General features: G+C 40.0%; 1 protein-coding gene across 1 annotated transcript in view; it reads right to left on the bottom strand.

The window, feature by feature from the left end:
* Positions 1 to 3,095: 3,095 nt before the first annotated feature.
* The window catches only part of chd1l (chromodomain helicase DNA binding protein 1-like), a 115,784-nt gene continuing 93,924 nt past the window's right edge, over positions 3,096 to 24,955 (bottom strand). Inside the window, exons 19-26 of the mRNA XM_078560132.1 lie at positions 22,569 to 22,667; positions 20,795 to 20,865; positions 19,809 to 19,923; positions 15,031 to 15,139; positions 12,291 to 12,515; positions 9,955 to 10,036; positions 4,164 to 4,697; positions 3,096 to 4,132 (exon numbers count right to left, since the gene is read on the bottom strand). Of these exons, the coding sequence (XP_078416258.1) occupies positions 4,566 to 4,697; positions 9,955 to 10,036; positions 12,291 to 12,515; positions 15,031 to 15,139; positions 19,809 to 19,923; positions 20,795 to 20,865; positions 22,569 to 22,667 (833 nt within the window). The 3' untranslated portion in view covers positions 3,096 to 4,132; positions 4,164 to 4,565. The remainder of the gene's footprint in view (positions 4,133 to 4,163; positions 4,698 to 9,954; positions 10,037 to 12,290; positions 12,516 to 15,030; positions 15,140 to 19,808; positions 19,924 to 20,794; positions 20,866 to 22,568; positions 22,668 to 24,955) is intronic.

The following is a 24,955-nucleotide window of genomic DNA, read 5'->3' as shown; positions in this document are numbered from 1 at the left end:
GGAATTGTGAAGTGATGTGCTTTGGTAGGACTAATTCAGAAAGACAGTAAAATATTAATTGTATAATCTTGAAAAATGTAAAGGACCAGGAGTCTTTGCTACATACACAAATGCATAAAGGCAGGAAAAGTTGATAAGGCAGTTAAAAAAGCATATAGGTACACGGGTTTACAACTAGTTGAATAGAAAGAAGAGTTCATGCTAGAACCTCGTAAATCACTGATTAGGCTTCAGCTGGAGTGTTGTGACCAACTCTGGGCCCCACAATTCAAGGAAAGATGGAAAGACCTTAGAAAGGGTACAGAGAATGTTTACCAGGATGACACACTTTAATTATAAGGCAAGATTGGAAAAGTTAGGACTGCTGTCCTCAGAACAGAGAACATTAAGAGGTGACCTATTAGATTTTCGAAATGTTGAAAGGTTTTGATAAAATAAAGTGAGGAAAGTGGTCCCCTCTGGTCAGTGGGCCAATAACCAGAGGTTATAGATTTAAAATAATTGTCAAAAGATTTAGAGGGGGCAGTTGAGACATTTTTTTCACTCTGCCCTACCTGAAAAGGTAGTGGACTCCGTAAATAATTTTGAAAGGGTATTGGACAGATACTTGTGAATGAGGAACTTACCGGGTTACAGGCACAAAAGGAGGGGTGTAGAATTAAGTATGACTGCTCTTTTAACAGCATGGACACTATGGGCCAAATGGCCTCACCTGTGCTGCAAGTTTCTATGATTCTATGACATGGGTTGTTTAAACAATTCTGCTCCTGTTGAGCCCATAAAGATAATTTTTAAGATTTTTTTTGGGTCTCTGCAGCTGAACTGCTGAAGAAAACTTGGCAGAATGCGCATGGTACAGCTTCATCCAGTTGTCTCCAAAAATTGCAAATCGGAGTACAGCATACATCATAGGATTGTGGATTAAAAGGGAATACTGCCTTAAACATGCAGCAAGTTAAAAATCTGTCATAATAACTAACATTTTTTTGTCACTCTACATTGGTCCTAGTCCAAGTGGAGTGGCTTTATTTTAAGTGCTTAATTGTGGTGTATAGTTTTGATAGATAAGGGAGTCAAGGTTTATGGGGGGCAGACAGGATCATATAAGAGCTATATTGCTGGAGTTTATCAAGGTTGAAGGGTGATCTAATCGTGATGTTTAAAATAATTAAGAGGATTCAATTGGGCAAACATCAAAAACTATTTAATCAAGTGGGGGAATCCATGACTAGAGCATAATCCTAAAATTAGTATTCGACCATTTAGTACTGAAATCAGAAAGCAAAGTACGGTGAAAATCGGGAACTCTCTTCCCCCAAATGGCTGTGGATGCTGAGTCAATTGAAACTTTCAAGACTAAGCTTGCTAGGTTTTTGTTTCAGGGTATCAAGGGATGTTGAACAAAGGCAGGTAAATGGAATTGAGATACTTATTTAACTGATGGTGAAACAGACTCAATGGGTTGAATGGTCTACTCCTGTTCCTTTGTCCAGTTCACATAATTTTTTGACTTTTACATTTCAGGCACAGCCATGATACTTCACATAAAATATTATTAGGCAAAGCCTGAATATAAATATGAGGCATGAGTATGTTTGCCTTAAGACTGAGCTAACATATCTTTGTTCTCCTTCTCCCAGCACTTACCAGAGGACCACTGCTGACGAGGTAGACGGTTCAAATTTGAATTTCCTACATGGGCATGCTGTCTCTGGAGGCATGACAGATGATGGCTGCTCACCCCTTTTATTAAAATAAAACCAATTTTGGTGAACTTTGAGCCTTGTAGCTCAGGTGTGTGCATCAATTATTTGCCTGAAAATGGGCCAAAATACATTTTTACCTTATTATTTTTAAATATTCTAAGAAACACAAACCTGTTTACTTTTATTCTGCATTCAATTGTCATCTACTCTTTTCCCAGGCAACCATCATAAATTGGTGGAGAGTGAAGCCATTTCTCATGGCAACCAACTCAGGTCATTTTCATATCTTTATTTAAAAGTGGTAATACTCTATGCAGCATTGAAAATGTGATCTCTCAGAGACTCACCACCAGTCTTTCGATTAATTTGCTTAGAGATTCATACAATCCAATGTAGAAAAAGGCAAAAGATCAACAGTTTTACAAAAGATCACATAGTTCCTAGAAAGCTGAAAGACGACAATAGCCCTAAATGTAGACCTTATAATGAATAGAAATGAAAGGCTAGATGGATAGTTCAGTCACAATTTATGGTTCAGATATTCTTAACAATCCATCATCTTTATTACAGGAGAGAAAAATCCATTATAATTTTCAGCAATGGCTAAGTCAGAACTTATTGAAAGGAGATGCAAGTATTGAAGACGAGATGTGTTTGCCTTGAGGCTCAGGAAATTTTGATTTTGACAATTTATTTGATGGATTTTCTGATCTTTTAGAGATCACTAATTCTGCATTTCAAGCCAAAAATAATTTCACTTGGAATGATTTTTTTAAAATATGAAAATAAAAAAATATTTGTAAAGACTTATCTGATAATAGAAGACAAATACTTTGCATGAAATCCTTTTCTTGACAGATCCAGTGTGACAACCTGCACACCGTCTCTGATTGGTTGAGGAACAGATAAGCGGGATGCTTATGGAGTGGCTCAGTTAAAGTCATGGCATAGACCACTGAAGATTCCAACAGGTTCGCTAGCCAATGCATCTAATTAACTTACAGTCAAACATATCAATTCATAATTTTACTAAGATTTTGGAAGGATACATTTCTTTTATTTGTCTATTCTCATTTCCTCTAAGACACAGAGGAACTAGAATTGAATGTAGGAAGACAAGGTGGAGGGTATATGTTCCTCCTGTAAAAGGCTATAATATTTTGACCGACTAAATTGCACTTTTAATGAAATTTGTGATTGAGACTTGCAAAGCTATTCAATTTGGGGCGGAGTGGAGCATTGATATTTTAAGTTAAATACAGAATGCAGTTGGTTGTAACAGTCAACTGTAGGCTGGGTTTGTTTCATGACATAAACAGAATCACGAGGAAGACGCTTCCAGCTAACAAAAAAAATTGCAAAATGAGTTGAAACCAATAAACAAACATATTTAAAAGCTATGCTTTGCTTTAATGAAGAGTCAAGATTTTGTAGAAGTTTTACATTCATGAAAAGGATTTCTGAAGACTGCAAGAGAGGACACAAGCTAAGATTGATTGACAATATCTCCCTATTGCAGGGAAATCAGCAGACATGTTTAGTTTATATGCTTTGTCAGATGGACTTTGCTTTAATTCTCTAAACAACAGTTTGTAAGAAGTCAGGGACTAAAGAAACTTAAATTGTTTTAATGTCCTATGAGCAGGAAAAAGGGCTGATAAAGATTTTGAAACAGCCACAAGGAATGGGAAATTACCGAAGGCGGTTTTGAACATACGGGCATTGTGAGAGGAATTGGTTTGAACAAAGAATTGGATGCCTCATTTGTCAATTAAACATCTGCCTACCTTGGAAAGAAGGGTATAAAAATTGTTGCAAAAGGGTGATTCAGCCTGGTCAGCCGCTAGAGGTATGATTCGGAGGGGTTTGACCACTCATTGTGTGATCATACATATTAATTTCTTGTAATGTATTTGTGACCAACTGTAACAGGTGTATTGTGACGGGGGTATTGTCACAGGGTCTTTATTGTTCATATCTAGTAAAGACATTAGTGTTTAATTTGAGCTCTGAGTGCTATCCGATTATTTCTCGTAGTTCTCGTGTCTGGGCTGTAGAGTAACCTGTTGGGTAAAAGTTTACATCTTACACTCCTGAAGGATGTTGGTTAATCAAATGAGTTTTCATGAATCCAGCAGCTTTCATAATCATTCCCCAGGTGTTGGCCCACAAACTGACTTTTATGAATTGAATTTCACAACTTGCTACAATGGAATTTGAACTCATGACTACTTGGTTGTTAATCCTGTACTAAAAACACCAGGCTATCATACCTCCATTTGGGGAAGCATCTGTAAAATGCTAGTTGAGTATTTTTCAATACAAAATTAATGCTAAAACCCTAAAACAGAAGAAATTGACAAACAAATTGAATATGAAAACTTCAGTGTCAAAGCAAATTTCATAATGTAAAAAAAAAAGTAAAACTGAAATACATTTCTTTCGTAAAGTGATAACACAACAGATAAGAATACTTTATTGTAATTAACCCAAGCCCACATGTATTGAAATAAAAACAGAAAATGCTGGAAAAACTCAGCTGGTCTGGCAGCATCTGTGGAGAGAGAAACAGAATTATAGTTTCAAGTTCGTATGACTCTTCAAAGCGGATCCATGTTCGAGATCATCTAGTTGGAGCTGAAGAAGTGTCATACTGACTCGAAACGTTAACTCTGTTTCTCTCTCCACAGATGCTGCCAAACCTGCGAAGATTTTCCAGCATTTTCTGTTTTCATTTCAGGTTTCCAGCATCCACAGTATTTGCTTTTACCCACATATATTGATTTCCCATTTATGCTGTTCTCATATTTACATGGCATTTTCAGGGTGTTGTTAGAATAATCTTTGCATGTGTAAACTTCACTGAGAGTCATTTAACTTTATTTCATACAAAAACGTGTCAACCTTCTGCTGTTTTGAAAAACAAACTTCAAGCCACCGTGCTTGGACTACAACTGCTGTAGGATTCTCCTGTAGGTAGCTTTGCAACTCCTAGAGACAAGACACAAATATGATCAGTGAGGTTATGTTACATCGTCATTTGTTACTTACAAAAGAATGGAAGTATGAAGCTGCAAAATTGCACTTGCACCAATCCTTGTTTGAGATCATCTAGTCTAGCTCTGGCCCACCCACGTTGCTAAAACCATAGTTCATTCAGAAATAACACCTGTATAGCTGTGATCACAACTTACTTACTATGTTTCTTTCTTCCCAGACACCACACTCCACCCCCCATCTTCTTTGACCTCTTTTGCTAGCTTTGACCACTCCATCTTCCACAATATCTCTATTCTGCAGCTTACCCATGTGGCACTGGTTTCTCCTAACCCTGAACTTGCCTGTTTCACATCTCTTATGCTTCTCTCCTGCGCATGCTGTCATCTCCATTACACCCCAAAAGTTCATTCTTGGCCCTTTTCCTTCACCATTTACCCATTACCCCAAGGCAATATGACCTGGAAGCACAGAGTTATTACATTGAATAAACAGCGCAGAAAGAGGCCAATCAGCCCAACTAGTCTATTTTGGTGTTTATACGCCACATATGTCTCCTCCCACTTCACTTTCAGCGTAGTTACTGTTCCTTTTTTCTCTCATGTACTCATCTAGAACATAAGAACTAGGAGCAGGAGTAGGCAATTCAGCCCCTCGAGCCTGCCCCGCCATACAATACGATCATGGCTGATCTCATTTCGGCCTCAACTCCAATTTCCCGCCCTCTCTCCATAACCTTTCAACCCGTTATTAATTAAACATCTGACTGTCTCCTCAAATTTATTCAGCATCCCAGCATTCAATGCACTGAGGTAGTGAATTCCACACATTCACGACCCTTTGAGAAAAGTAATTCCTTATCTCTGATTTAAATCTACCACCTTTCAGCCTAAAGCTATAGCCTCTTGTTCTAGAATGCCCACAAGGGGAAACATCCGCTCCATGTCTACTTTGTCTATCCCCATTAGCATCTTATATACCTCAATTAGATCTCCTCTCATCCTTCTAAACTCTAGCGAGTATAGGCCTAAACTGCTCAATCTCTTCTCATAAGATAAGCCCCGCATCTCTGGAATCAATCTAGTGAACCTCCTCTGAACCACCTCCAACGTAACTACATCCTTCAAGTAAGGGGACCAAAACTGTGCACAGTACTCCAGGTGCGGTCTCACCAATGCCTTGTACAGTTGCAACAACACTTCCCTATTTTTATACTCTATTCCTTTAGCAATAAATGCCAAAATTCCATTTGCCTTCCTTATTACCTGTTGTACCTGTATACTAGCTTTCAGCGATTCATGCATGAGGACACCCAGATCCCTCTGCACTGAAGCATTCTGAAGTTTCTCTCCATTTAAATAATAAGTCACCTTTTTATTCTTCTGACCAAAATGGATAGCCTCACACTTATCCACATTAAACTCCATCTACCAAATTTTGGCCCATTCACCTAACCTGTCCATATCCATTTGTAAATTTCTTATTTCTTCATTACAACTTACTTTCCCACCTATTTTGGTGTCATCTGCAAATTTAGCTATGGTACCTTCTTTCCCTGAATCCAAGTCATTAATATAGATTGTAAATAGTTGGGGCCCAAGGACTGAACCCTGTGGCACCCCACTAGTTACAGCTTGCCATCAAGAAAAAGACCCCTTTATCCCGACTCTCTGCTTTCTGTTGGTCAGCTCTGTCCAAGCTAATATATTACCCCTAACTCTGTGTGATCTTATCTTGTGTATTAACCTTTTGTGCGGCACCTTATCAAAGGCCTTCTGGAAGTCCAGATATACTACATTTACAGGATCTCCATTATCCACTTTGCTTGTCATATCTTCAAAGGACTCTAGCAAATTAGTCAAACACGATTTACTCTTCATAAAACCATGCTGATTCTGATGGATTGCATTTTGACTTTCCAAATGCCCATTACTACTTTCTTAATGATGGATCCCAACAATTTCCCAACGACAGACGTTGAACAAACTGGTCTATAGTTTCCTACTTTCTGCCTCTCCCCTTTTTGAATAAGGGTGTTATATTAGCATTTTTCCAATCCACTGGAACCTTTCCAGAATCCAGGGAATTTTGGAATATTACCACCAATACATCCACTATTTCCGCTGCCACTTCCTTTTAAGACCCTGGGATGTAGGCCTTCAGGTCCTGGGGTCTTGTCACCCTTTAATCCCAATAGTTTGCTCAGTACTTTTTCTCTAGTGATGGTGATTGTTCTAAGTTCCTCTTTCTCTATAACCTATAATCTCTATAATCTAGATTCCCTTGAAAGCATTTGTTATTTGTCAACCACTTTCAATTGCAGCAAAGTTCCACATTCTAACCACTCTCCAACTAAAGATTTTTTTCCATATTTCCTATTAGTTTTATTAGCAACTACATTGCATTTATGGCCCCAAGTTTCAGATTCTCTCACGTGGAAATATTCTCTCCACATCTACCCTGTCCAACTTAATTTTGAAGTATTCTATCATGTCACTTCTAAGTCTTCTCTTTTCTGAAGAAAAAAAGCCCCAACCCGTTCAATTTTTCCTATGAAAGTGCATCACCTCATTGTACTTCATTGGCTGCAAAGCACTTAGAGATGTCCAATGGTTGTGAAAAGTGCTATATAAATGCAAGTTTTTCTTTTATTTATCCACATCAAATTTAATTTGATACTTAACTGCCCATTCTGCAAGTTTTCTAATGTCATTTTGCATTAGGTTGAACTCTTTTTCAGAGCTAGCTATACCCCCCCAGTTTGGTTTCACCTCCAAATTTTGATATTGAGTTACTTGTTCTTAAGTCCAAATCATTAAATATAAATAATGAGTAACAGTGATTCCCAGCAGTGATCCTACCCATTTTGTGCCTTCCTCCAATCTCTGCTTTCTAGTTACTTAATTTGCTATCCGTTCAGCTATTTATCCCTTGTTAGAGTACACAAGGTGTTTGTCATTTATTAGCAATAATTACTGCTAGGATAGCAGTAGCATGGCATGACAGCAGTAGTAGTTTCATCCATGAAAAGGTATCAGGAAGGAGCCTGTAAAGCAGGCTTGTCCAACCTTTTCATGCAAGGGGCCACATTTCAATTTTTTTTCTCACTCAAGAGGCCAATGAGCAAATTTCAAAAAGATAAGGTTTGGCGCAACATTAAACATGAATTTTCATAAAATGTTGAGGTATGAAGAAAAGAAACAACTCGCTGAACAAAAATAAAGCAATGTCGAAGCAATAAATTGATTATTTAAAATAATGAGTAATTAATAAAGATGACCATTAAAGTGTGAGGGGCTCAAATTACGTTTTTCTGGCTCACTCTTAGTCTCAGGGTACTTATTCAATGTTGTGAGTGTGTGTTGGTGTATGGGGGTGAGGGCGAGTGCAAAGCTTGAGACTGGGAGTGAGCCAGACTCTTGCACACACACACACACGCTCTATAAACGATCAAAAGCCGTAACACCTGAGTCTCCAAGGTGTCTCAATTTCACCACAGCATGCTATCTTTTGTCATGAGTCTACCATATCTATCAAAAAACCTAAGTATATGGCATCTACTTTTTAACTCTTTTTACCTCTTCAATGAATTCGACCATGTTGGTTAAGGATGACAAAGCCTTTCAGAATCCACGTTGACAATTTTTTTTATTATGCTTTTTGCCTCCAGATGCTATCACTTGTTTTAGTGTAGATTCCAGTATCTTTCCAAACACTGACTTTAAGCCAACTGGTCTATGGTTCCCACGCTTTGTTCTTTTTCCATTTTTGTAAACAGAAACTCAATTAGCTCTGGTACTGTTCCTTCTTCTATGGAACCTTCATAAATTAGTCCCTCTTGCCCCCTCCCTTGTTACCTGAGAGTAAATGGGTGAAGACCATCCAAATCTGGTGTTTTATCATCTTGTAGCTTTGCAATTTTTCCAACTGTTTTCTCCTTTTCCATCCTAACTGTATTAATATTCTTTTTAAGCTCATCCTCTAATGAAATGTCTATTTTGTAATTTCTTTTATAAAAGCAGAGGTGAAGTAGTTATTCAATACTTATACCATTTCTTTGTTATTACCTGTGAGGCTATCTTGCTCATTTAGGGGCCCTATCTCTACTGTAATTTTCCCTTTGTTATTTGTGTCTATAAACACTTTTATTTCTTTCTATATTCCTTGATAATTTTATTTTGTAATTTCTCTTTTCCTTCCTCACGTTCTTTTAAACTTCTCTTCCAAGTTCCTTGTATTCCCTTTTGTCCTCTCCCTTAATATCTAAATGCTTCTCTAAGTCTTTTTCTTTAGAGTCAATTTTCCCTTTAGTTCTTCATTAAAGAAGGTAAACTGGGGAAAAATGGTAAGACAATGAGACAGAAGCCAAAAACATGCAAGCTTGTCCAAAAACTAGCTTGCATGTTTTTGGCTTCTGTCCCATTGGTTTCCCATTTTTCCCCCAGTTTACCTTCTTTAATTGCACCTTTATTTCTTCATAATTTGTCCTTTTCCTATCCATTTCCTTAATCTTTGTCCTGCTCATTTCACTCTCGATCCTAATCTTAAACGTTAATATGTTGTGATCACTACTACTAAGACGCTCTCCTACTATTACTTCTCCCATCTGTTCTGGTTCATCATTCATTACGAAATCTAAGAATGATTCTTACGTACTGAGAAAGAAAAGGACCCTGGACACATTGTAAAATCATATTTCCCTTTTCTACTTTCATTATTTCCTGCCAGTTTATTTGCGGTAGTTAAAATCTCCCGTGATCATCATTCAACATCTGCTACTCACCTCATAGATTTGCCTACACATTTCTTGTTCCAATTCTCTTCCACTATTTGGTGGCCTATAGTATATTCCTATTAGTGTGATGGATCCCTAATCTTTTACCTCATACATATAGATCCATAACTTACTGCTGGTTACATTTTTTTTTCTACTGCCATTATGTTATCTTCAACCAGTACAGCTACTCCATCCTCCCTTTTTACTTTTGAATGCTTTCTCAAAACTGTTTTCTTCAATCTTATCTGGGGCACTTCACCTTCACCTTGTTTTACTTTCCCTTTTCCCTCCTGCTTAATGTAATTTCTTCCTTCCTCAATGGAAATCCCCTCAAGACATCTTCCTTTATACTTGGAGTTGTGGAAAGGATGTATGAGATAATATGTAATTATAGGAAAGAAATCACAAGGAAAATTGGAAATATAAATGAAAAAATATAGAAGGAAAAAATTAATTTAAACTGACGCTGTTTACCTGCATTTGGCTAGAATCATCCACTTGTGCCACGATATGAGTAGTTTCAGCACAGAAATTCTGATCCACGTCACCATTATAAGTGCATTCACATTAAAGAAAGTACTCTCACCAAAGAAAAATCACAATCATTCACAATTGAATGTACAATAAATTCACTAATGAAAATAATGTATTCAGCACCTCACGAAATATGATTTTGTTCCTACAATATTTTCTCTCTAACAAATGTGAGGAATTCATGGATTTCCTCACCTCCAAGATAGAAATCATTTGTTTGGTTACCTCTGCTGCTTGGCCTCTTCTTCTTGCATGTTAAGCCAAAATGCCTCCAGTTCCATTCCTGTCCTAGCCTTGAACAGTCATCTTCCTCTTGTTTTTCCCCCATGTTTTCTCTTTGCTTGAAGCTCATGCCATCTATGACATCTTCCTTGAGCTCTCTTGAGCCCATTCCCACTAACCTCCTGGTCATCCAATCCCTCCCAAGATCCTATTTTAATAAATATTATAAATAGTTTTCTCTTTTCAAAAATTCCTCTTAAGTTGAGACACAGTGGATGGAGCATTCTTGTAACTACTTATTTTTAAATTTTTTTAAAAATTCATTCTCGGGATGTGGGCTTTGCTGGCTGGGCCAGCATTTGTTGTCCATCCCTAAATGCCCTTGAGAAGGTGGTGGTGAGCTGCCTCCTTGAACCGCTGCACACATGATGTAGGTACACCCACAGTGCTGTTAGTAAGGGAGTACAAGGATTTTGACCCAGCGACAGTGAAGAAATGGCAATATATTTCCAAATCAGGATGGTGAGTGACTTGGAGGGGAACTTCCAGATGGTGGCGTTCCTATCTATCTGCTTCCCTTGTCCTTCTAGATGGTAGTGGTCGTGGGTTCGGAAGGTACTGTCGAAGGAACCTTGATGAATTCCTGCAGTGCATCTTGTAAATGGTACACACTGCTGCGACTGTGCATCGGAAGTGGAGGGAGTGAATGTTTGAAGATGTGGTGTCAATCAAGTGGGCTGCTTTGTCCTGGACGGTGTCAAGCTTCTTCAGTGTTGTGGGAGCTGCACTCATTCGGGCAAGTGGGGAGCATTCCATCACATTCCTGACTTATACCTTGCAGGTTGTGGACAGGCTTTGGGAAGTCAGGAGGTGAGTTACTTGTCGCATGATTCCTAGCCTCTACCTGCTCATGTAGCCACAGTATTTATATGGTTAGTCCAGTTCAGTTTCTGGTCAATGGTAACTCCCAGGATGTTGATAGGGAATTCAGTGATGATAATGCCATTGAACATCAAGGGGCAATGGCTGGATTCTCTCTCGTTGGAGATGGTCATTGCCTGACACTTGTGTGGCGCAAATGTTACTTGCTACTTGTCAGCCCAAGCCTAGATATTGTTCAGGTCTTCCTGCATTTGGACATGGACTGCTTCAGTATCTGAGGAGTTGCGAATGATACTGAACATTGTGCAATCATCAGCAAACATCCCCATTTCTGACCTTATGATGGAAGGAAGGTCATTGATGAAGCAGCTGAAGATGGTTGGGCCAAGGACACCATGCTGAGGAACTCCTGCAGTGATGTCCTGGTGCAGAGATGATTGTCCTCCAACAACCACAACCATCTTCCTTTGTATCATAATCAGATGCCAGCAATGTTCCCTTTAAAATTTAATTGTTGTGCGGTCAGTTTTTTCAGTGCATAGTCCCCTTCATTTTTTTTGCATGCAGTATTTATCACAGAGCAAGGCGTTGATGATATCATACAGGCTGCTATGCAGCCAGGTGCAATATAGCAGGAATGCTGGTTGCCAGCATAAACTTGTCTAAAATCCACAGAAATCATGTCAATTTCTCCAATACAACAGGGTCCTCTCATAAAGTGTTAGGGTTTAGGTTTATTTCTCGAGTAATGTCGAGTAAGCTCTATGTTGCATTTTAGTCGTTCTCCAATAATGCTCCCATGTCTCCATTTATATTTTCATTCAAGGAAGCTATTGAAACTGACAGCAAAGTAAAACTAAATCAAATATATTGCGATAACAAAATCATAGAACAAATTAGCAAAGCACTCAGATTTAAAAATATATGTACAAAAATAAAATCTGTTGTACCCCTTTCCAAATTTTCCATACAGGATTAAAATGTAAATCACAATCAGTGACAATTGGGATTGTTCACCATAAACCAAAGGCTATGTTCAGTAATTAAGTCAATTAAATTAAAAAAGCACAGCTTAATTATTGGGAAATACTGACTGGCATTATCTTGAAATGTAAAAAATGCTAAGAGACCACAATACATCAGACTACTCATCCCATCTAAGAAAAGGATATGTAATCAAATAACGGCTTAGCTTCTTCTTTTCTGATATATTGAAGAAGTAAACACTCACTCCAGACATGAAATTTTGTAGAACGGCTGAACTTTCTGCTGATTTTTCTGCAGCACCTCCCTCTGTTCTATTTCTGTTTGCTTTATCCTGTTTTGTTGATGTTTTGACGATAGAGACTGAGGGTCCTGAAGCAGATGCGGAGGCACGATGTCTTTTGAAATAGTAGCTGGCATATCTTGTAAAGGAATAAATCTTTGGAGAAGTTAATTGAGTTGTTTGATAAAGGAGACCACAAGTACAGAGTTCACTGAAAGGACCATAACTGAAAGTTTACTACACTATCAAATCACAAGTAACCTAAAAGGTTCAGTGAACAGACGAGATTGGCTTCTTTCTCTTTCGTGTGTATAAAGAAAACAAATCATCTTATCAAATGGCAAGTCGATTGGATAGATTTATATCTAAATGTGTGGCTCTTAAGTTTGTTTTTCTCTTCTCCTTGTCCATGCTTTATTTATACATAATAAAGACAGAAAATGCTGGAAAAACTCAGCAGATCTGACAGCAGCTGTGGAGAGAGAAACAGGGGGTGGGATTTTCTGCATCCGCCTGCCGCCGCGATCTCCCAGTGCCGCCGCCGCAATCTCCCGGTGCCGCCGCCGCAATCTCCCGGTGCCGCCGCGATCTTCTGGTCCTGCCGCAAGTTGGTGGGCTTCTGGCTGGGACGCCGCCTCACACGCGGCGGGACCGGAAAATCCCGACCGGAGTTAACGTTTCAACTCTGTATGACCCTTCTTCAGAGCTGGAGAGAAGTAGAAATGTGATGAAATTTATACTGTTTAAGGTGGGTGGAGCAGGTGAAGCTGGTTAGAAGATCAGCAATAGGTGGGGGCTTCAGAGAGATTGACAAACACTGTTTCTGTCTCCACAGATGCTGTCAACAATGCTGAGTTTTTCCAGCATTTTCTGTTCTTATTTCCAATTTCTAGCACCCGCAGTATTTTGCTTTTTTTTCCTTCTTCTTACATGCTCCCTTCATAACTGAGAAGGCAGGCAGTTGTATTACCTGTTCCCTGCATCGCCTGAAACTGATGGTTAAAAAGGCACATACTGACTGTCTTTCTGTGAATTTATTTTTTGGTCAGCCATGTGTATGTCATTTAAGGAAACCTATCATCATGTTTAAAGGGCTCCAAATCAAGTTACTAAGAAATCTACATTAAGAGCTTTTGATTGTCTTATATGGAGTACACCTTTTCCATAGCTTCTGACTGATCAGCAACAAGAAGCAATCATAAATATGTTCTCTGAGGCATACAGAAACATAGCTATAATATCACTCTGAAGATAACTGAACAAACACTTGAACACTTGGCTGGATGAGGCTTGATGTGAAACATCAAGCTGCTTGGCCTATTTCACAGCAATTGATCATTAGATCAAAAGTTGTGCGAATTGGGAGTTGTTTCTGGTTCCCTTCTTGAAGTTAGGCCTTCTACATTCAGGATAACCATATCTATATAATGCTGCCTAACCAGTGGTACTTAAAGGGACTGCTGGAGAACACCAAACAGTTACAATTTGAAAAATATTTACCTGTACTTGGAGCTATGAGGGACAGAGTGCTCTATATAGCTTAAAAGCAGTTCTGAAGGCCACTGCTCAACCCTCACCCAAATGCCTCCTTACCTGAGGGACACTGCAAGCAACGCAATGGCCTGAAATATAAATCCACTTCAACAGCGCCCTGCCTGGATACACATACCATGTATCCATAACTTGCCAGGCAAATTTAAACGAGGCCCAAGACCTAATATTGAGCGCATCTGAAGCCTATCCATTCTTGTGAAGGGATTCATCATTGTGTTCAGTTTGTGCTGGCAGGTAGGTACACCATCTAATTTAACCCCAACTATGTTTTACAATACATAAAGTAACTTTATTCTAAATCCTCTCTGTGGAAGGATGGTCAAAAAGATCCCAAAATATGAAACATGGTTAAATTAAACCACTTCCTTTCCTCTATTTTTTAAGTATTTAACTATTTTCAATTTTCTGACTTTGGTACTTTCCACCCCTCATCATGCACAGCCCTAGTGAAGTGGGCGGTTGCGGGGGGAGGGGGCATTGGGCAAAGTAGTTAACTTGAGTAGCTCTGTTGTTTTAAATAGCAGCTTCATTGATCAGCCTAAAACTGCAATTGATGGCTTTCAAGCAATTATTTTTTTCCCAGTTCTCTTCACCTCCACCTTAGTATTGTGTATCTTCAGGGTTATTAAAATATCTTCAGATCTAGGTTGAAGATTGTGAATGGCAAGGAAATCCTACAGATGTGCCTAGATGTGTTGAAACCAACATCCACACACCAAGGTGGGCAAGAAGTGGCAGAAGATTTTCAAATATCAAGCCAAAGCAGGGGCTTAGAAGCAAACTCAAGAATGCAGTTTAAGCTAGAGAATTGCAGAAAAATTCAATTCAATTAGTAATAAAATATCGATAATATCATAAGCATGGTAAGGACTTAGTTAAGTTCCAACTCAGTCATATTATTTGTGTCTCTAAGAGCTAAACATACACCCCAAAGTAATATTTTGGCAAGCACGGTTCACATTGCAATGCATGGAAGTTTATGGCAATAAAGCTTTTATTCACATATAGATTTTTTTTAAAAATGTTAGTCCAGGAAACTAAAAAAATTGTGATTTATACTCTAAAATAAACAATAGGTATAACAAGGATACATGTATGTTGCTATTCCTCTTGATGAAAGGTATTTCCGAATAAGTCTTTCGGTGCCGTACCAGTTAAATCCTTTGGTTGTATGTCCTATTCGTGGGAGATGTACACTTGCTGAAAATAAAGAATTAAATATGATTCAAACACACATTGTCAAATGTAATTGTGCATGCAATTGTACATCAATGTTATTAAATAAAAATGCATGGTAAAAATGTTTTGAATAGGATTAGGTAGGAAAGGATATTGAGCTGGATTTTATGTACCCAAATTGGCTGTGCTGCCCCGACCCCACGTTTACAAAAAATGATGATGCCGTGTCGGCAATATGATGTCCTCATGTCAGCCTCCCAATTTACGGAAGGTGAGTGGACGTGGAAATCAGCGACCCGCCCGCCATTATGAAATCACTAATTAAAAAGCTATTAAGCTTTTTGACAACACGATGTATCACAATTTTTCATTGCCCGCTGCATTTTTCATGCATCAAGCGCGAAAAAGTTTTATACCAGCTATAATGCAGTGGGATAAGGGTGGTCGAAAAGGCCTGCCACTGGGACCATGGTTGAATGTACCAGCAGATTCTACTGGGGAAGATGGCAACGTCTGGTATGTTTTTTAATGACTGTTTTGTACACCTTCAATAAAAAACAAGGACTGACTCTGAGAGCAAGGGGTCTTTACAATTCTAGCCATGATAGACTTCTCGTTCACGGCATTACCCCTCTGCAGCATGATGTCCTGGCCAACAGGACCGATTAGATGCAGAATCCCCCTTTGCTTCTCTTATTGGCCTCATTCCTGCCGAATGACCACTAATTGGCCATCCAATGCTCGATTGGATGCGCGGAGATGGTGGGGACGACAGTGAGCGGCCACCTTGGTTTCCGTTCCACCTTCTTACCCCCACTGAAAAGTGTAAAATCCAGCCCATAAAATGATATCACATTTCAACACAGCTTATGTGAACATATCTTTTTTTCTTTAATGGGTGTCACTGGCAGGGCCAGCATTTGTTGCCGATCCCTAATTTTCCCTGAGAGGGTGGGCCACTGCAGTCCATCTAACTCCCCGCTGTTAGGAAGAGAATTCCAGGATTTTGATCTTACGACAGTGAAGGAATGGTGATATAGTTCCAAGTGAGGATGGTGTGTGGCTTGGAGGGGAAGTTGTAGGTGGTGGTGTTCCCAATGCATCTGCTGCCCTTGTCCTTCTAGGTGGTAGAGGTCATGGGTTTAGAAGGTACTGTCAAAGGAAACTTGAAGCACTGCTGCAGTGCATCTTGTATACGACACACACTGCTGCTACTATGCATCCAACGGTGGAGGGGGTGAATTTTTAAAGTTGTGAATGGGATGCCAATTAAGTGGGTTGCTTTTTCCTGCATGGTGTCAAGCTTCTTGACTGTTGATGGAGCTGCACTAATCCAGGCAAGTGGAAAATATTCCATCAAACTCCTGACTTGTGCCTTGTAGATGCTGGACAGGCTTTTGAGAGTCAGGAGATGAGAATGAGTTACTCACCTCAGAATTCACAGCCTCTGACCTGCTCTTGTAGCCATTGTATTTATATGGCTGGTCCAGTTCAGTTTCTGGTCAATGGTAACCCCCCCAGGATGATGACAGTGGGGGATTCAGTGATAGTAATGCCATTGCATGTCAAGGGGAGATGGTTAGATTCTATCTTGTTGGAGATGGTCATTGCCTAGCACTTGTGTGGCACAAATATTACTTACTACTTATCAGTCCAAGCCTGAATGTTGGTTTTAAATTTAACCAGCACAATTTGCATAAATAAATTAATTCAAGTCAGTAAGCACTATTATTTTAAGTTAAAATTAAAAAATGTTGTATTATAAAAAAATGTTTTATTTGTACTAATAATTCACTCCTCTAATTATCTGATAATTCTTTTTTATTTGTTCAAGGGATGTGGGCGTCACTGGCTAGGCCAGCGTTTATTGCCCATCCCTAATTGCCCTTGTTCAGAGGACATTTAATAGTCAACAACTTTGTTGTGGGTCTGGAGTAACATGTAGGCCAGACCAGGTAAGAACAGCAGATTTCCTTCCCTAAAGGACACCAGTGCACCAGCAATGGTTTCATGGTCATCAGACTTTTAATCACAGATTTTTATTGAATTCAAATTTCGCCACCTGCCATGGTGGGATTTGAACCTGGGTCCCCAGAGCATTACCCTGAGTCTCAAGTCCTAGTGACAACACCACTATGCCACCTTGTTTCTGTTCCATTACCAGCAATTCACATTTTTTGGATAACTCAAATTCTTAAGCACAGAAAAATGACTGCAATGCTAGGGGTAAACTGTGTTATGCATTCAGGAACTTCAAATAAAATATTCAAACGTATTAGCACTTTTAGTTTTTAATACGTCATAATCAGTAAAGAAACAAGGAGGAATTTTCAATTGCTTTCCAACTTAGTACAAAAGAGCCAAACATTTGACAGACAAAACAAATTTCTCTTTGAAAGTGGTGCCTATTTGTTGGATCAAATTGTAAGATCATAAAATTACCAAAGTGTATAAACTGTAGTTTTATTCTTTAGAAGCAAAGTTATTGCATAATCTCAGTGGATTATATTTAATTGCTGGGTAATGTAACATATAGTGTCAATAAGCTTCCTCCCCGACATGTGAATGATGACTAGTGAATTTCTAAGCATTTTAAATTGTTTAATAGAAATGCTATACTTAATTAGTTAAACGCTAGTAAAATAAACTTAAACTAATGATGTAAATTGGGAGTCGTGTGACGCATAAACATCCGCGTAGACCTTTTGGGTCAAATGGCCTATTTCTATGCTATAAAATCTATGCTTTGTTTACACTACAACTATAGTTTTGGTGTTGAAGCAACTTCACTTCATACCAATACTAAAGTTGTTACGAACATACGAATTAGAAGCAGGACAAGGCTTTTCGGCCCCTTGAGCCTGCTCTACCATTTGCTAAGATTATGGCTAATCTGATTGTGGGCTCAACTCTACTTTCATGCCTAACCCTTATACCCTTTGACTCCCTTGTCAATAAAGAATCTATCTAACTCAGCCTTAATTACAGTCAAAGACCTAGCCTTCACTGCTTCCTGGGGAAAAGAATTCTATAGACTCATGACCCTCAGAGAAAAAATTTCTCCTCTTCGCTGTCTTAAATGGGAGATCCCCTACTTCTAGTTTCTCCCATAAGGGGAAATCATCCCTCAGTATCCACCTTGTAAAGTCCTCTCAGGACTTTATATGTTTCAAAAAGATCACCTCTCATTCTTCTAAACTTCAGTGGAGACAGGCCAAACCTGACCTTCCTTTCCTCACAGGATAACCCCTACATCCCAGGAATTAGTGGAGTGAACCTTCGCTGAAATGCTTCCAATGCAATTATATCCTTTCTTGAGGAAGACCACCAAAGCTGTATATAGTACTCCATATGTGGACTCACCAACACCCATGGTGCACTCGCGCGATATTTTGCTCGACGGGCGCGCGCAAAAGTTGGAAGCGCTCTCATCGACAATTAAGAGGGCAATTAAACCCACTAACGGCGCAATTGACTCCAATTTTTCGTGGCCCATCCAACCTTATGGTTGGTGGACGGGCGAATCAGCCAGGCGGCCTTTGCATTTTTCACCAAACCTCATCCAAGGGTGGGATGAAATTTTCATGATGAAATAAAATAAAAATACATTTTTATCCCCTATATTTTCAGGTGATTGCTTATGATGCATGGACACTTCTTTCAGCTTTTCAAACCTTTATTTCAGCTTTTTCAGGTCTCCAGCTCCCTGAGGCAGCTGTCTTTGCAGCACTCACCCGCGCCCGCGGAAACGTCATTGCCCACCCTCTTCCCGCTCCCACCTCAGCCGTGCTGAGCATTTCATTGTGTGTTTCACACTGCCTGGCTGTTAATTGGCCAGCCAGCATGAAATCGCGGTCAGGGGCCGTTCACGGTAGGCAGTCCGTTTCCCAAACGCTCCCAGGCCCGCCAATCGGGTACGCCCACCAAAGGTAAAATTCAGACCCTTGTGTTCTCTTCACAACTTACTTTCCTACCTATCTTTGTGTCATCAGCGAATGTAGCAACCATACATTCAGTCCCTTCATCCAAGTCATTGTTATCAATTGTAAATACTGAGGTCCCAGCACGAATCCCTGTAGCACTCTACTAGTTGCCGCTTGCCAACCCGAAAATGACCCATTTATCCCTATACTCTGCTTCCTGGTGGCTAACCAATCGTCAATCCATGCTAATATGTTATTCTCCACACCATGTGCTCTTACTTTGTGTAGTAACCTTTGAAGTGGCAACTTATCAAATGCCTTTTGAAAATCCAAATACACTACAGGTTCCCCTTTACCCATGTTGCTTGTTATTTCCTCAAAGAACTCTTAGAAATTAGTCAAACATGATTTCCTTTTCACAAAACCATGTTGAATCTGCCTGATTGCACTAAGGTTTTCTAAGTGCCCTGCTATAACCTCCTTAATAACAGATTTGAGCATTTTCCCTATGACAGATGTTAGGCTAACTAGCCTGTAGTTTCCTGCTTTGTGTCTCTCTACATAGCTGTGTAAGTCCATAGTCAGGGTACAAAATGACTCAAAAAGCAAAGCTGAATGAGAGTCCGCATCACTCTGTTACTCCAGACTTGCACAGAATTTAAAAGTCAGTGCAAAGCAAAATCCTTTTATTTTGATGCTACATCGCTAGATTTTCTGAGGCTACATTTACAGTACTAACTTAACATTCATTCCTACATTTAACATACCGTTCCTTTTCTTGGCAGCTCTCTGGAGTTTTCGCAGCCCTGCTTCTAAAGCTGTCAGTTTGATTCCGGAGAGATTGTTGGAATGATCTCTTTGCTGGGCAACTATCAATGCTAACTAGAAAAACATTCTCTTGGTTAAACATATTTAAACAATAGGTCTAATCAGCAATTTAAATATCCTCAAAATAATAATAATCTGAACCTGCACAAATATAATGAATTGTTCAGAGAAAATATAAAGTTATAGTCTAACCAAAGTATGTAGATGACATCATTGTCAGGGACAGTAAAATGTTTTTGTGGCTTCAGGATGCCATGTACATCACAGGATTAAAATAAGAATGATGAGTAACAAAGAATATAGAGTCAAACTACAATTTCAATCATTGGTCAGAGAGGGAGACAGGAAACATACAAGAGCTTGGAAATTGGCCCATTCTTCAATTTTCTATAATAGTAGTTATGTTACTTGCAATAATCTGGTTATCAGATGCCCAAGAGCAACCCAAAAGCATAAGGGGCAGGACTGAATTTAAACGCCTCAGGCTAGCTTTATCCCTGAGTTTCAGAATTTTAGATCTTAACCAATGCTCCATTTTTTTCTTTGGCAGATGGTGCCAGTAAAATGGATGGCTGCACCAAGCCACTGGGAGTTGGGGACTGGTGCTAGGGGTCAGGATCCACTATTGGTATACAGCCATCAGGGTTGTTCACACCCCTGGAGTCTGTCTGCCTTTCTTCCACCACATTTCAGGGCAATGGCAACACTCTCGACCTTTGCCAGATTTTCCATGCTTTCCTCCCCCTCTGCTATTCTGCTGTAACTGTGTTTGGGTGTAGAATAGACAGTGGAGGTTACTAGTTGAAGATAAGTTATAATAAAGAAGTTAACTAGACTTAAGGTAGACAAATTATCAACAAGTGTTGATTTTTTTCAAAGATCTAAAGGAAAACTAATCCAGAATAAGCAATCAATTCCTCCATACCAAGTCTTGTCCTGTATTTCTCGACTCCTTGTCATCAATGGGAAATAGAAGAACACTTCCCAGAGAAAGGTCTGGAATGACAAAATAATTGTAATGTTATAAATTAGACAGTGACAAATTACACAAATAAGGAGCTGATTATGAAAGATAGTGAAACAATGAAAATATGTTTGATTTAACGGTTTAATTATTTTGTTAATTGACGACTAGTTTTATTGTTAGAGTTGTGTTTAGCATTTCCCTTTTAGCTTAGTATATGAAACGCTTTTTCCGTCATTGTTTATCAGAGCATTATTCGATTTTTTTTTTTATTCGCTCATGGGATGTGGGTGTCCCTGGCTAGGCCAACATTTGTTGCCCATCCCCAATTGCCCTTGAGGCGGTGATGTGGTGAGCTGCCTTCTTAAACTGCTACAGTCCATGTGTTTTAGGAAACCCACTATACTGTTAGGATTTTGACCTAGCAACAGTGGAGGAATGGCGATATCTTTCCAAGTCAGGGCAGTGAGTGGCTTGGAGGGGAACTTGCAGGTGGTGGTGTTCCCATACACCTGCTTCCCTTGTCCTTCTAGATGGTAGTGGTCGTGGATTTGGAAGGTGCTGTCAAAGGAGCCTTGGTGAGTTCTTCAGTGCATCTTGTAGATGTACCACTACATCTGCTACCACTGTGCATCGGTGGTGGGGGCAGTGAATGTTATTGGTGGTGCCAATCAAGCGACCTGCTTTGTCCTGGATGTCCAGCTTCTTGAGTGTTGTTGGAGCTGCACTCATCCAAGCAAGTGGAGAGTATTCCATCACATTCCTGTCTTGTGCCTTGTTGACAGACTTTGGGGAATCAGGAGGCGATTTATTCACTGCAGAATTCCCAGTCTCTGACCTGCTCTTGTCGCCATAGTATTTATATATCTGGCCCAGTTCAATTTCTGGTCAATAGTAAACCCCAGGATGTCGATAGTGGTGAATTCAGCGATGGTAATGCCATTGAATTTCATGAGGAGATGGTTAGATTCTCTCTTGTTGGAGATGGTTATTGCCTGGCACTTGTGTGGCGTGAATGCTACTTACCACTTCTCAGTCCAAGCCTGAATACGGTCAGGTTTTGCTGCATATGGACTGAGGAGCCGTGAATGGTTTTGAACAATGTAATCATCTGCGAACATCCCCACTTCTGACCTTATGATGGAGGGAGGGTCATTGGTGAAGCAGCTGAAGATGGTTGGATCGAGGACACTACCCTGAAGAACTCAAACAACGATGTGCCAGGGCTGAGACAATTGATCTCCAACAATAACAACCATCTTCCTTTGTGCTAGGTATGACTCCAACCAGTGGAAGGCTTTGCTCCTGATTCCCAAATGACTTCATTTTGCTTGATGCCACACTCGGTCAAATGTGGCCTTGATGTCAAGGGCAGTCACTCTCATTTCATTTCTTGAGTTCAGCTCTCTTGTCTATGTTTGAATGTGGTTGAATGAGGTCAGGAGTTGAGTGGCCCTGGCAGACCCCAAACTGAGCATCAGTGAGCAGGTGCTGTTTGATAGCACTGTCGACAACACCTTCCATCACTTTGCTGATGATCAGGAGTAGACTGATGGGGCAGTAGAATGAATGTATTTAAGCTTCCTTTGCTACAGGCAACATATTTCTTATGCTTAATAATCATTTCACAAATCAGCACAATTGCTCCACTGGGGTCCTTTAGTATATTTAAAATTTAAAGATAAAGAAAGGACATTTTAAAAGTACCAATTGTTAAAATTCTGATCTCCTTTACCACTCATTTTTCCTGCTTGCCCATACTGCTTTCTTGGTTCATCAGATCTAGCTTCCAAAGCTGTAAACAAACCTCCTTTTCCCCATCTTCCAGAGTCATCTAAAAAACAAGTAAATATTGAAAGAAAAAAATGTTTAAGGCAAGATAAACAAAACACAAAATTCAATGAAATCTATCTTAAGCAACCATCATTTGGACTAAATCAAACCGATTTCATAAAGGGAGGGTCTCTGACTCCAAAATTATTCATTTTAATATTTTACTCACAAGTGCGTCCTCTGAACACCGCTGAATTCTTACAGCAGCACAATGTAAATTTTCAGAAATATTTTTGGGGTAATGAGTGGGCGAGTGTGTCAAATTTACTTCGTGTTTTCTTCAGCTTTGTGTTTTTATTAATGCTGTTCCTCCTTTTCACCCACCTCGAACTTGCGTTGATGCTCTGCCTCAGCTTGTAGCATTCTTTCTCCTCAGTTTTTTGGTATTTCTTTCCAGTAGGGCATGTAGGGCAGACTGGTCACATTCATAGGTTTTCACAGATATCAGATGATTGTTTGGTCTGGTATTAACCTACCTTCACAGGTGTAAAGGAAGTAGTAGTTCCAGCAGCTGTTTCATTCATATCTTTTCAGAAGATATCTGTGCTCCTCTAATTCTGGCCTCTTGTGCACCCCAATTTCAATTGCTCCATCATTGTTGGCCATGCCTTCAATTGCTTAAATCCCAAGGTCTGGAATACATTTGCTATACCTCTCCGCTTCTCCATCTTGCTTTCCTCCTTATAAGACATTACTTAAAATCTACCTCTTTGGTCAAGCTTTTGGTCATCTTACCTAGACCATAAGACCATAAGACATAGGAGCAGAAATTAGGCCATTCGGCCCATCGAGTCTGCTCCACCATTCAATCATGGCTGATAAGTTTCTCAACCCTATTCTCCCGCCTTCTCCCTGTAACCTTTGATCCCCTTACCAATCAAGAACCTATCTATCTCGGTCTTAAATACACTCAATGACCTGGCCTCCACAGCCTTCTGTGGCAATTAATTCCATAGATTCACCACTCTCTGGCTAAAGAAGTTTCTCCTCATCTCTGTTCTAAAAGGTCTTTCCTTTACTCTGAGGTTGTGCCCTCGGGTCCTAGTCTCTCCTACTAATGGAAACATCTTCCCCACGTCCACTCTATCCAGGCCTTTAAGTATTCTTTAAGTTTCAATCAGATCCCCCCTCATCCTTCTAAACTCCATCAAGTATAGACCCAGAGTCCTCAAACGTTCCTCATATGTTAAGCCTTTCATTCCTGGGATCATTCTCGTGAACCTCCTCAGGACCGTCTCCAGGGCCAGCACATCCTTCCTGAGATACGGGGCCCAAAATTGCTCACAATATTCTAAATGTGGTCTGACCAGAGCCTTATAAAGCCTCAGCAGCACATCCCTGCTTTTATATTCTAGTCCTCTCGAAATAAATGCCAACATTACATTTGCCTTCCTAACTACCGACTCAACCTGCAAGTTAACCTTAAGAGAATCCTGGACTAGGACTCCCAAGTCCCTTTGCACTCCAGATTTCTGAATTCTCTCCCCATTTAGAAAATAGTCTATGCCTCTATTCTTCCTACCAAAGTGCATGACCTCACACTTTCTTGTTATGTGGCTTGCTGTCTCCCTACTGTGTTTAATAATGCTCTTGTGACCCGCCTTGGGACATTTCATTACGTTAAAAGGTGCTACATAAATATAAGTTGTCATTGTTGAATTAATCTGAATGATAAGAAAATTATGGGCAACTTCCTTGGGAGGTCAGAGCTAGAATAGGAATCCCTGCTTTTGCTAAATCAATCCAGTCAGCTGCAGATGTTGCTGGTCTCCTATAGAATCCATTCAACTGAACAGACTTAGGACAATCAGTGGGCAGGATTTTCCTGGCAGAGGAGGGTGCAGGTTGGCCAGAAAAATAGCAAAGAGCCATGTCAGGATGGCTCACCGATGCATCCCACCACCGGGGAAGTTACCCAGCTGCAGGATCAGATATGCATTCCCTATTAGGCCACCTATACCCTATTAGGGACAATTTTAACAGGCCGCTAGCATTTTGTCAGCAGCCGAGCAGCCACACTGCTGTGTTGAGAGGCCATCAGCTTCATGGCTTCTCGATGGCAGCTCCAGTGGCCATCTGGAGGTTCTATGCCCCAATGGGCCCACAGGAATGGCCTGTCTGCTTGGACCCTCTGATTTTTAATTTTATACTTACCTCTCCCAGGGCACCCTATCGATCCCAGAAATCTTCAGCAGCGCTGGTGGAACTCAAGCTGCTGAGGCTCAAGTTGCTGACCCTCCTACTGGGTCCACAGCACGGGAGCCTGTCCGCCTTCCTTAATTGGAATTT

This window comes from Cetorhinus maximus, chromosome 16, assembly GCF_964194155.1.
Source record: "Cetorhinus maximus chromosome 16, sCetMax3.hap1.1, whole genome shotgun sequence".
Lineage (NCBI taxonomy): Eukaryota > Metazoa > Chordata > Chondrichthyes > Lamniformes > Cetorhinidae > Cetorhinus > Cetorhinus maximus.
Note: the sequence above shows the minus strand (reverse complement) of the source record. Positions and strands in the feature narration are given on the sequence as shown.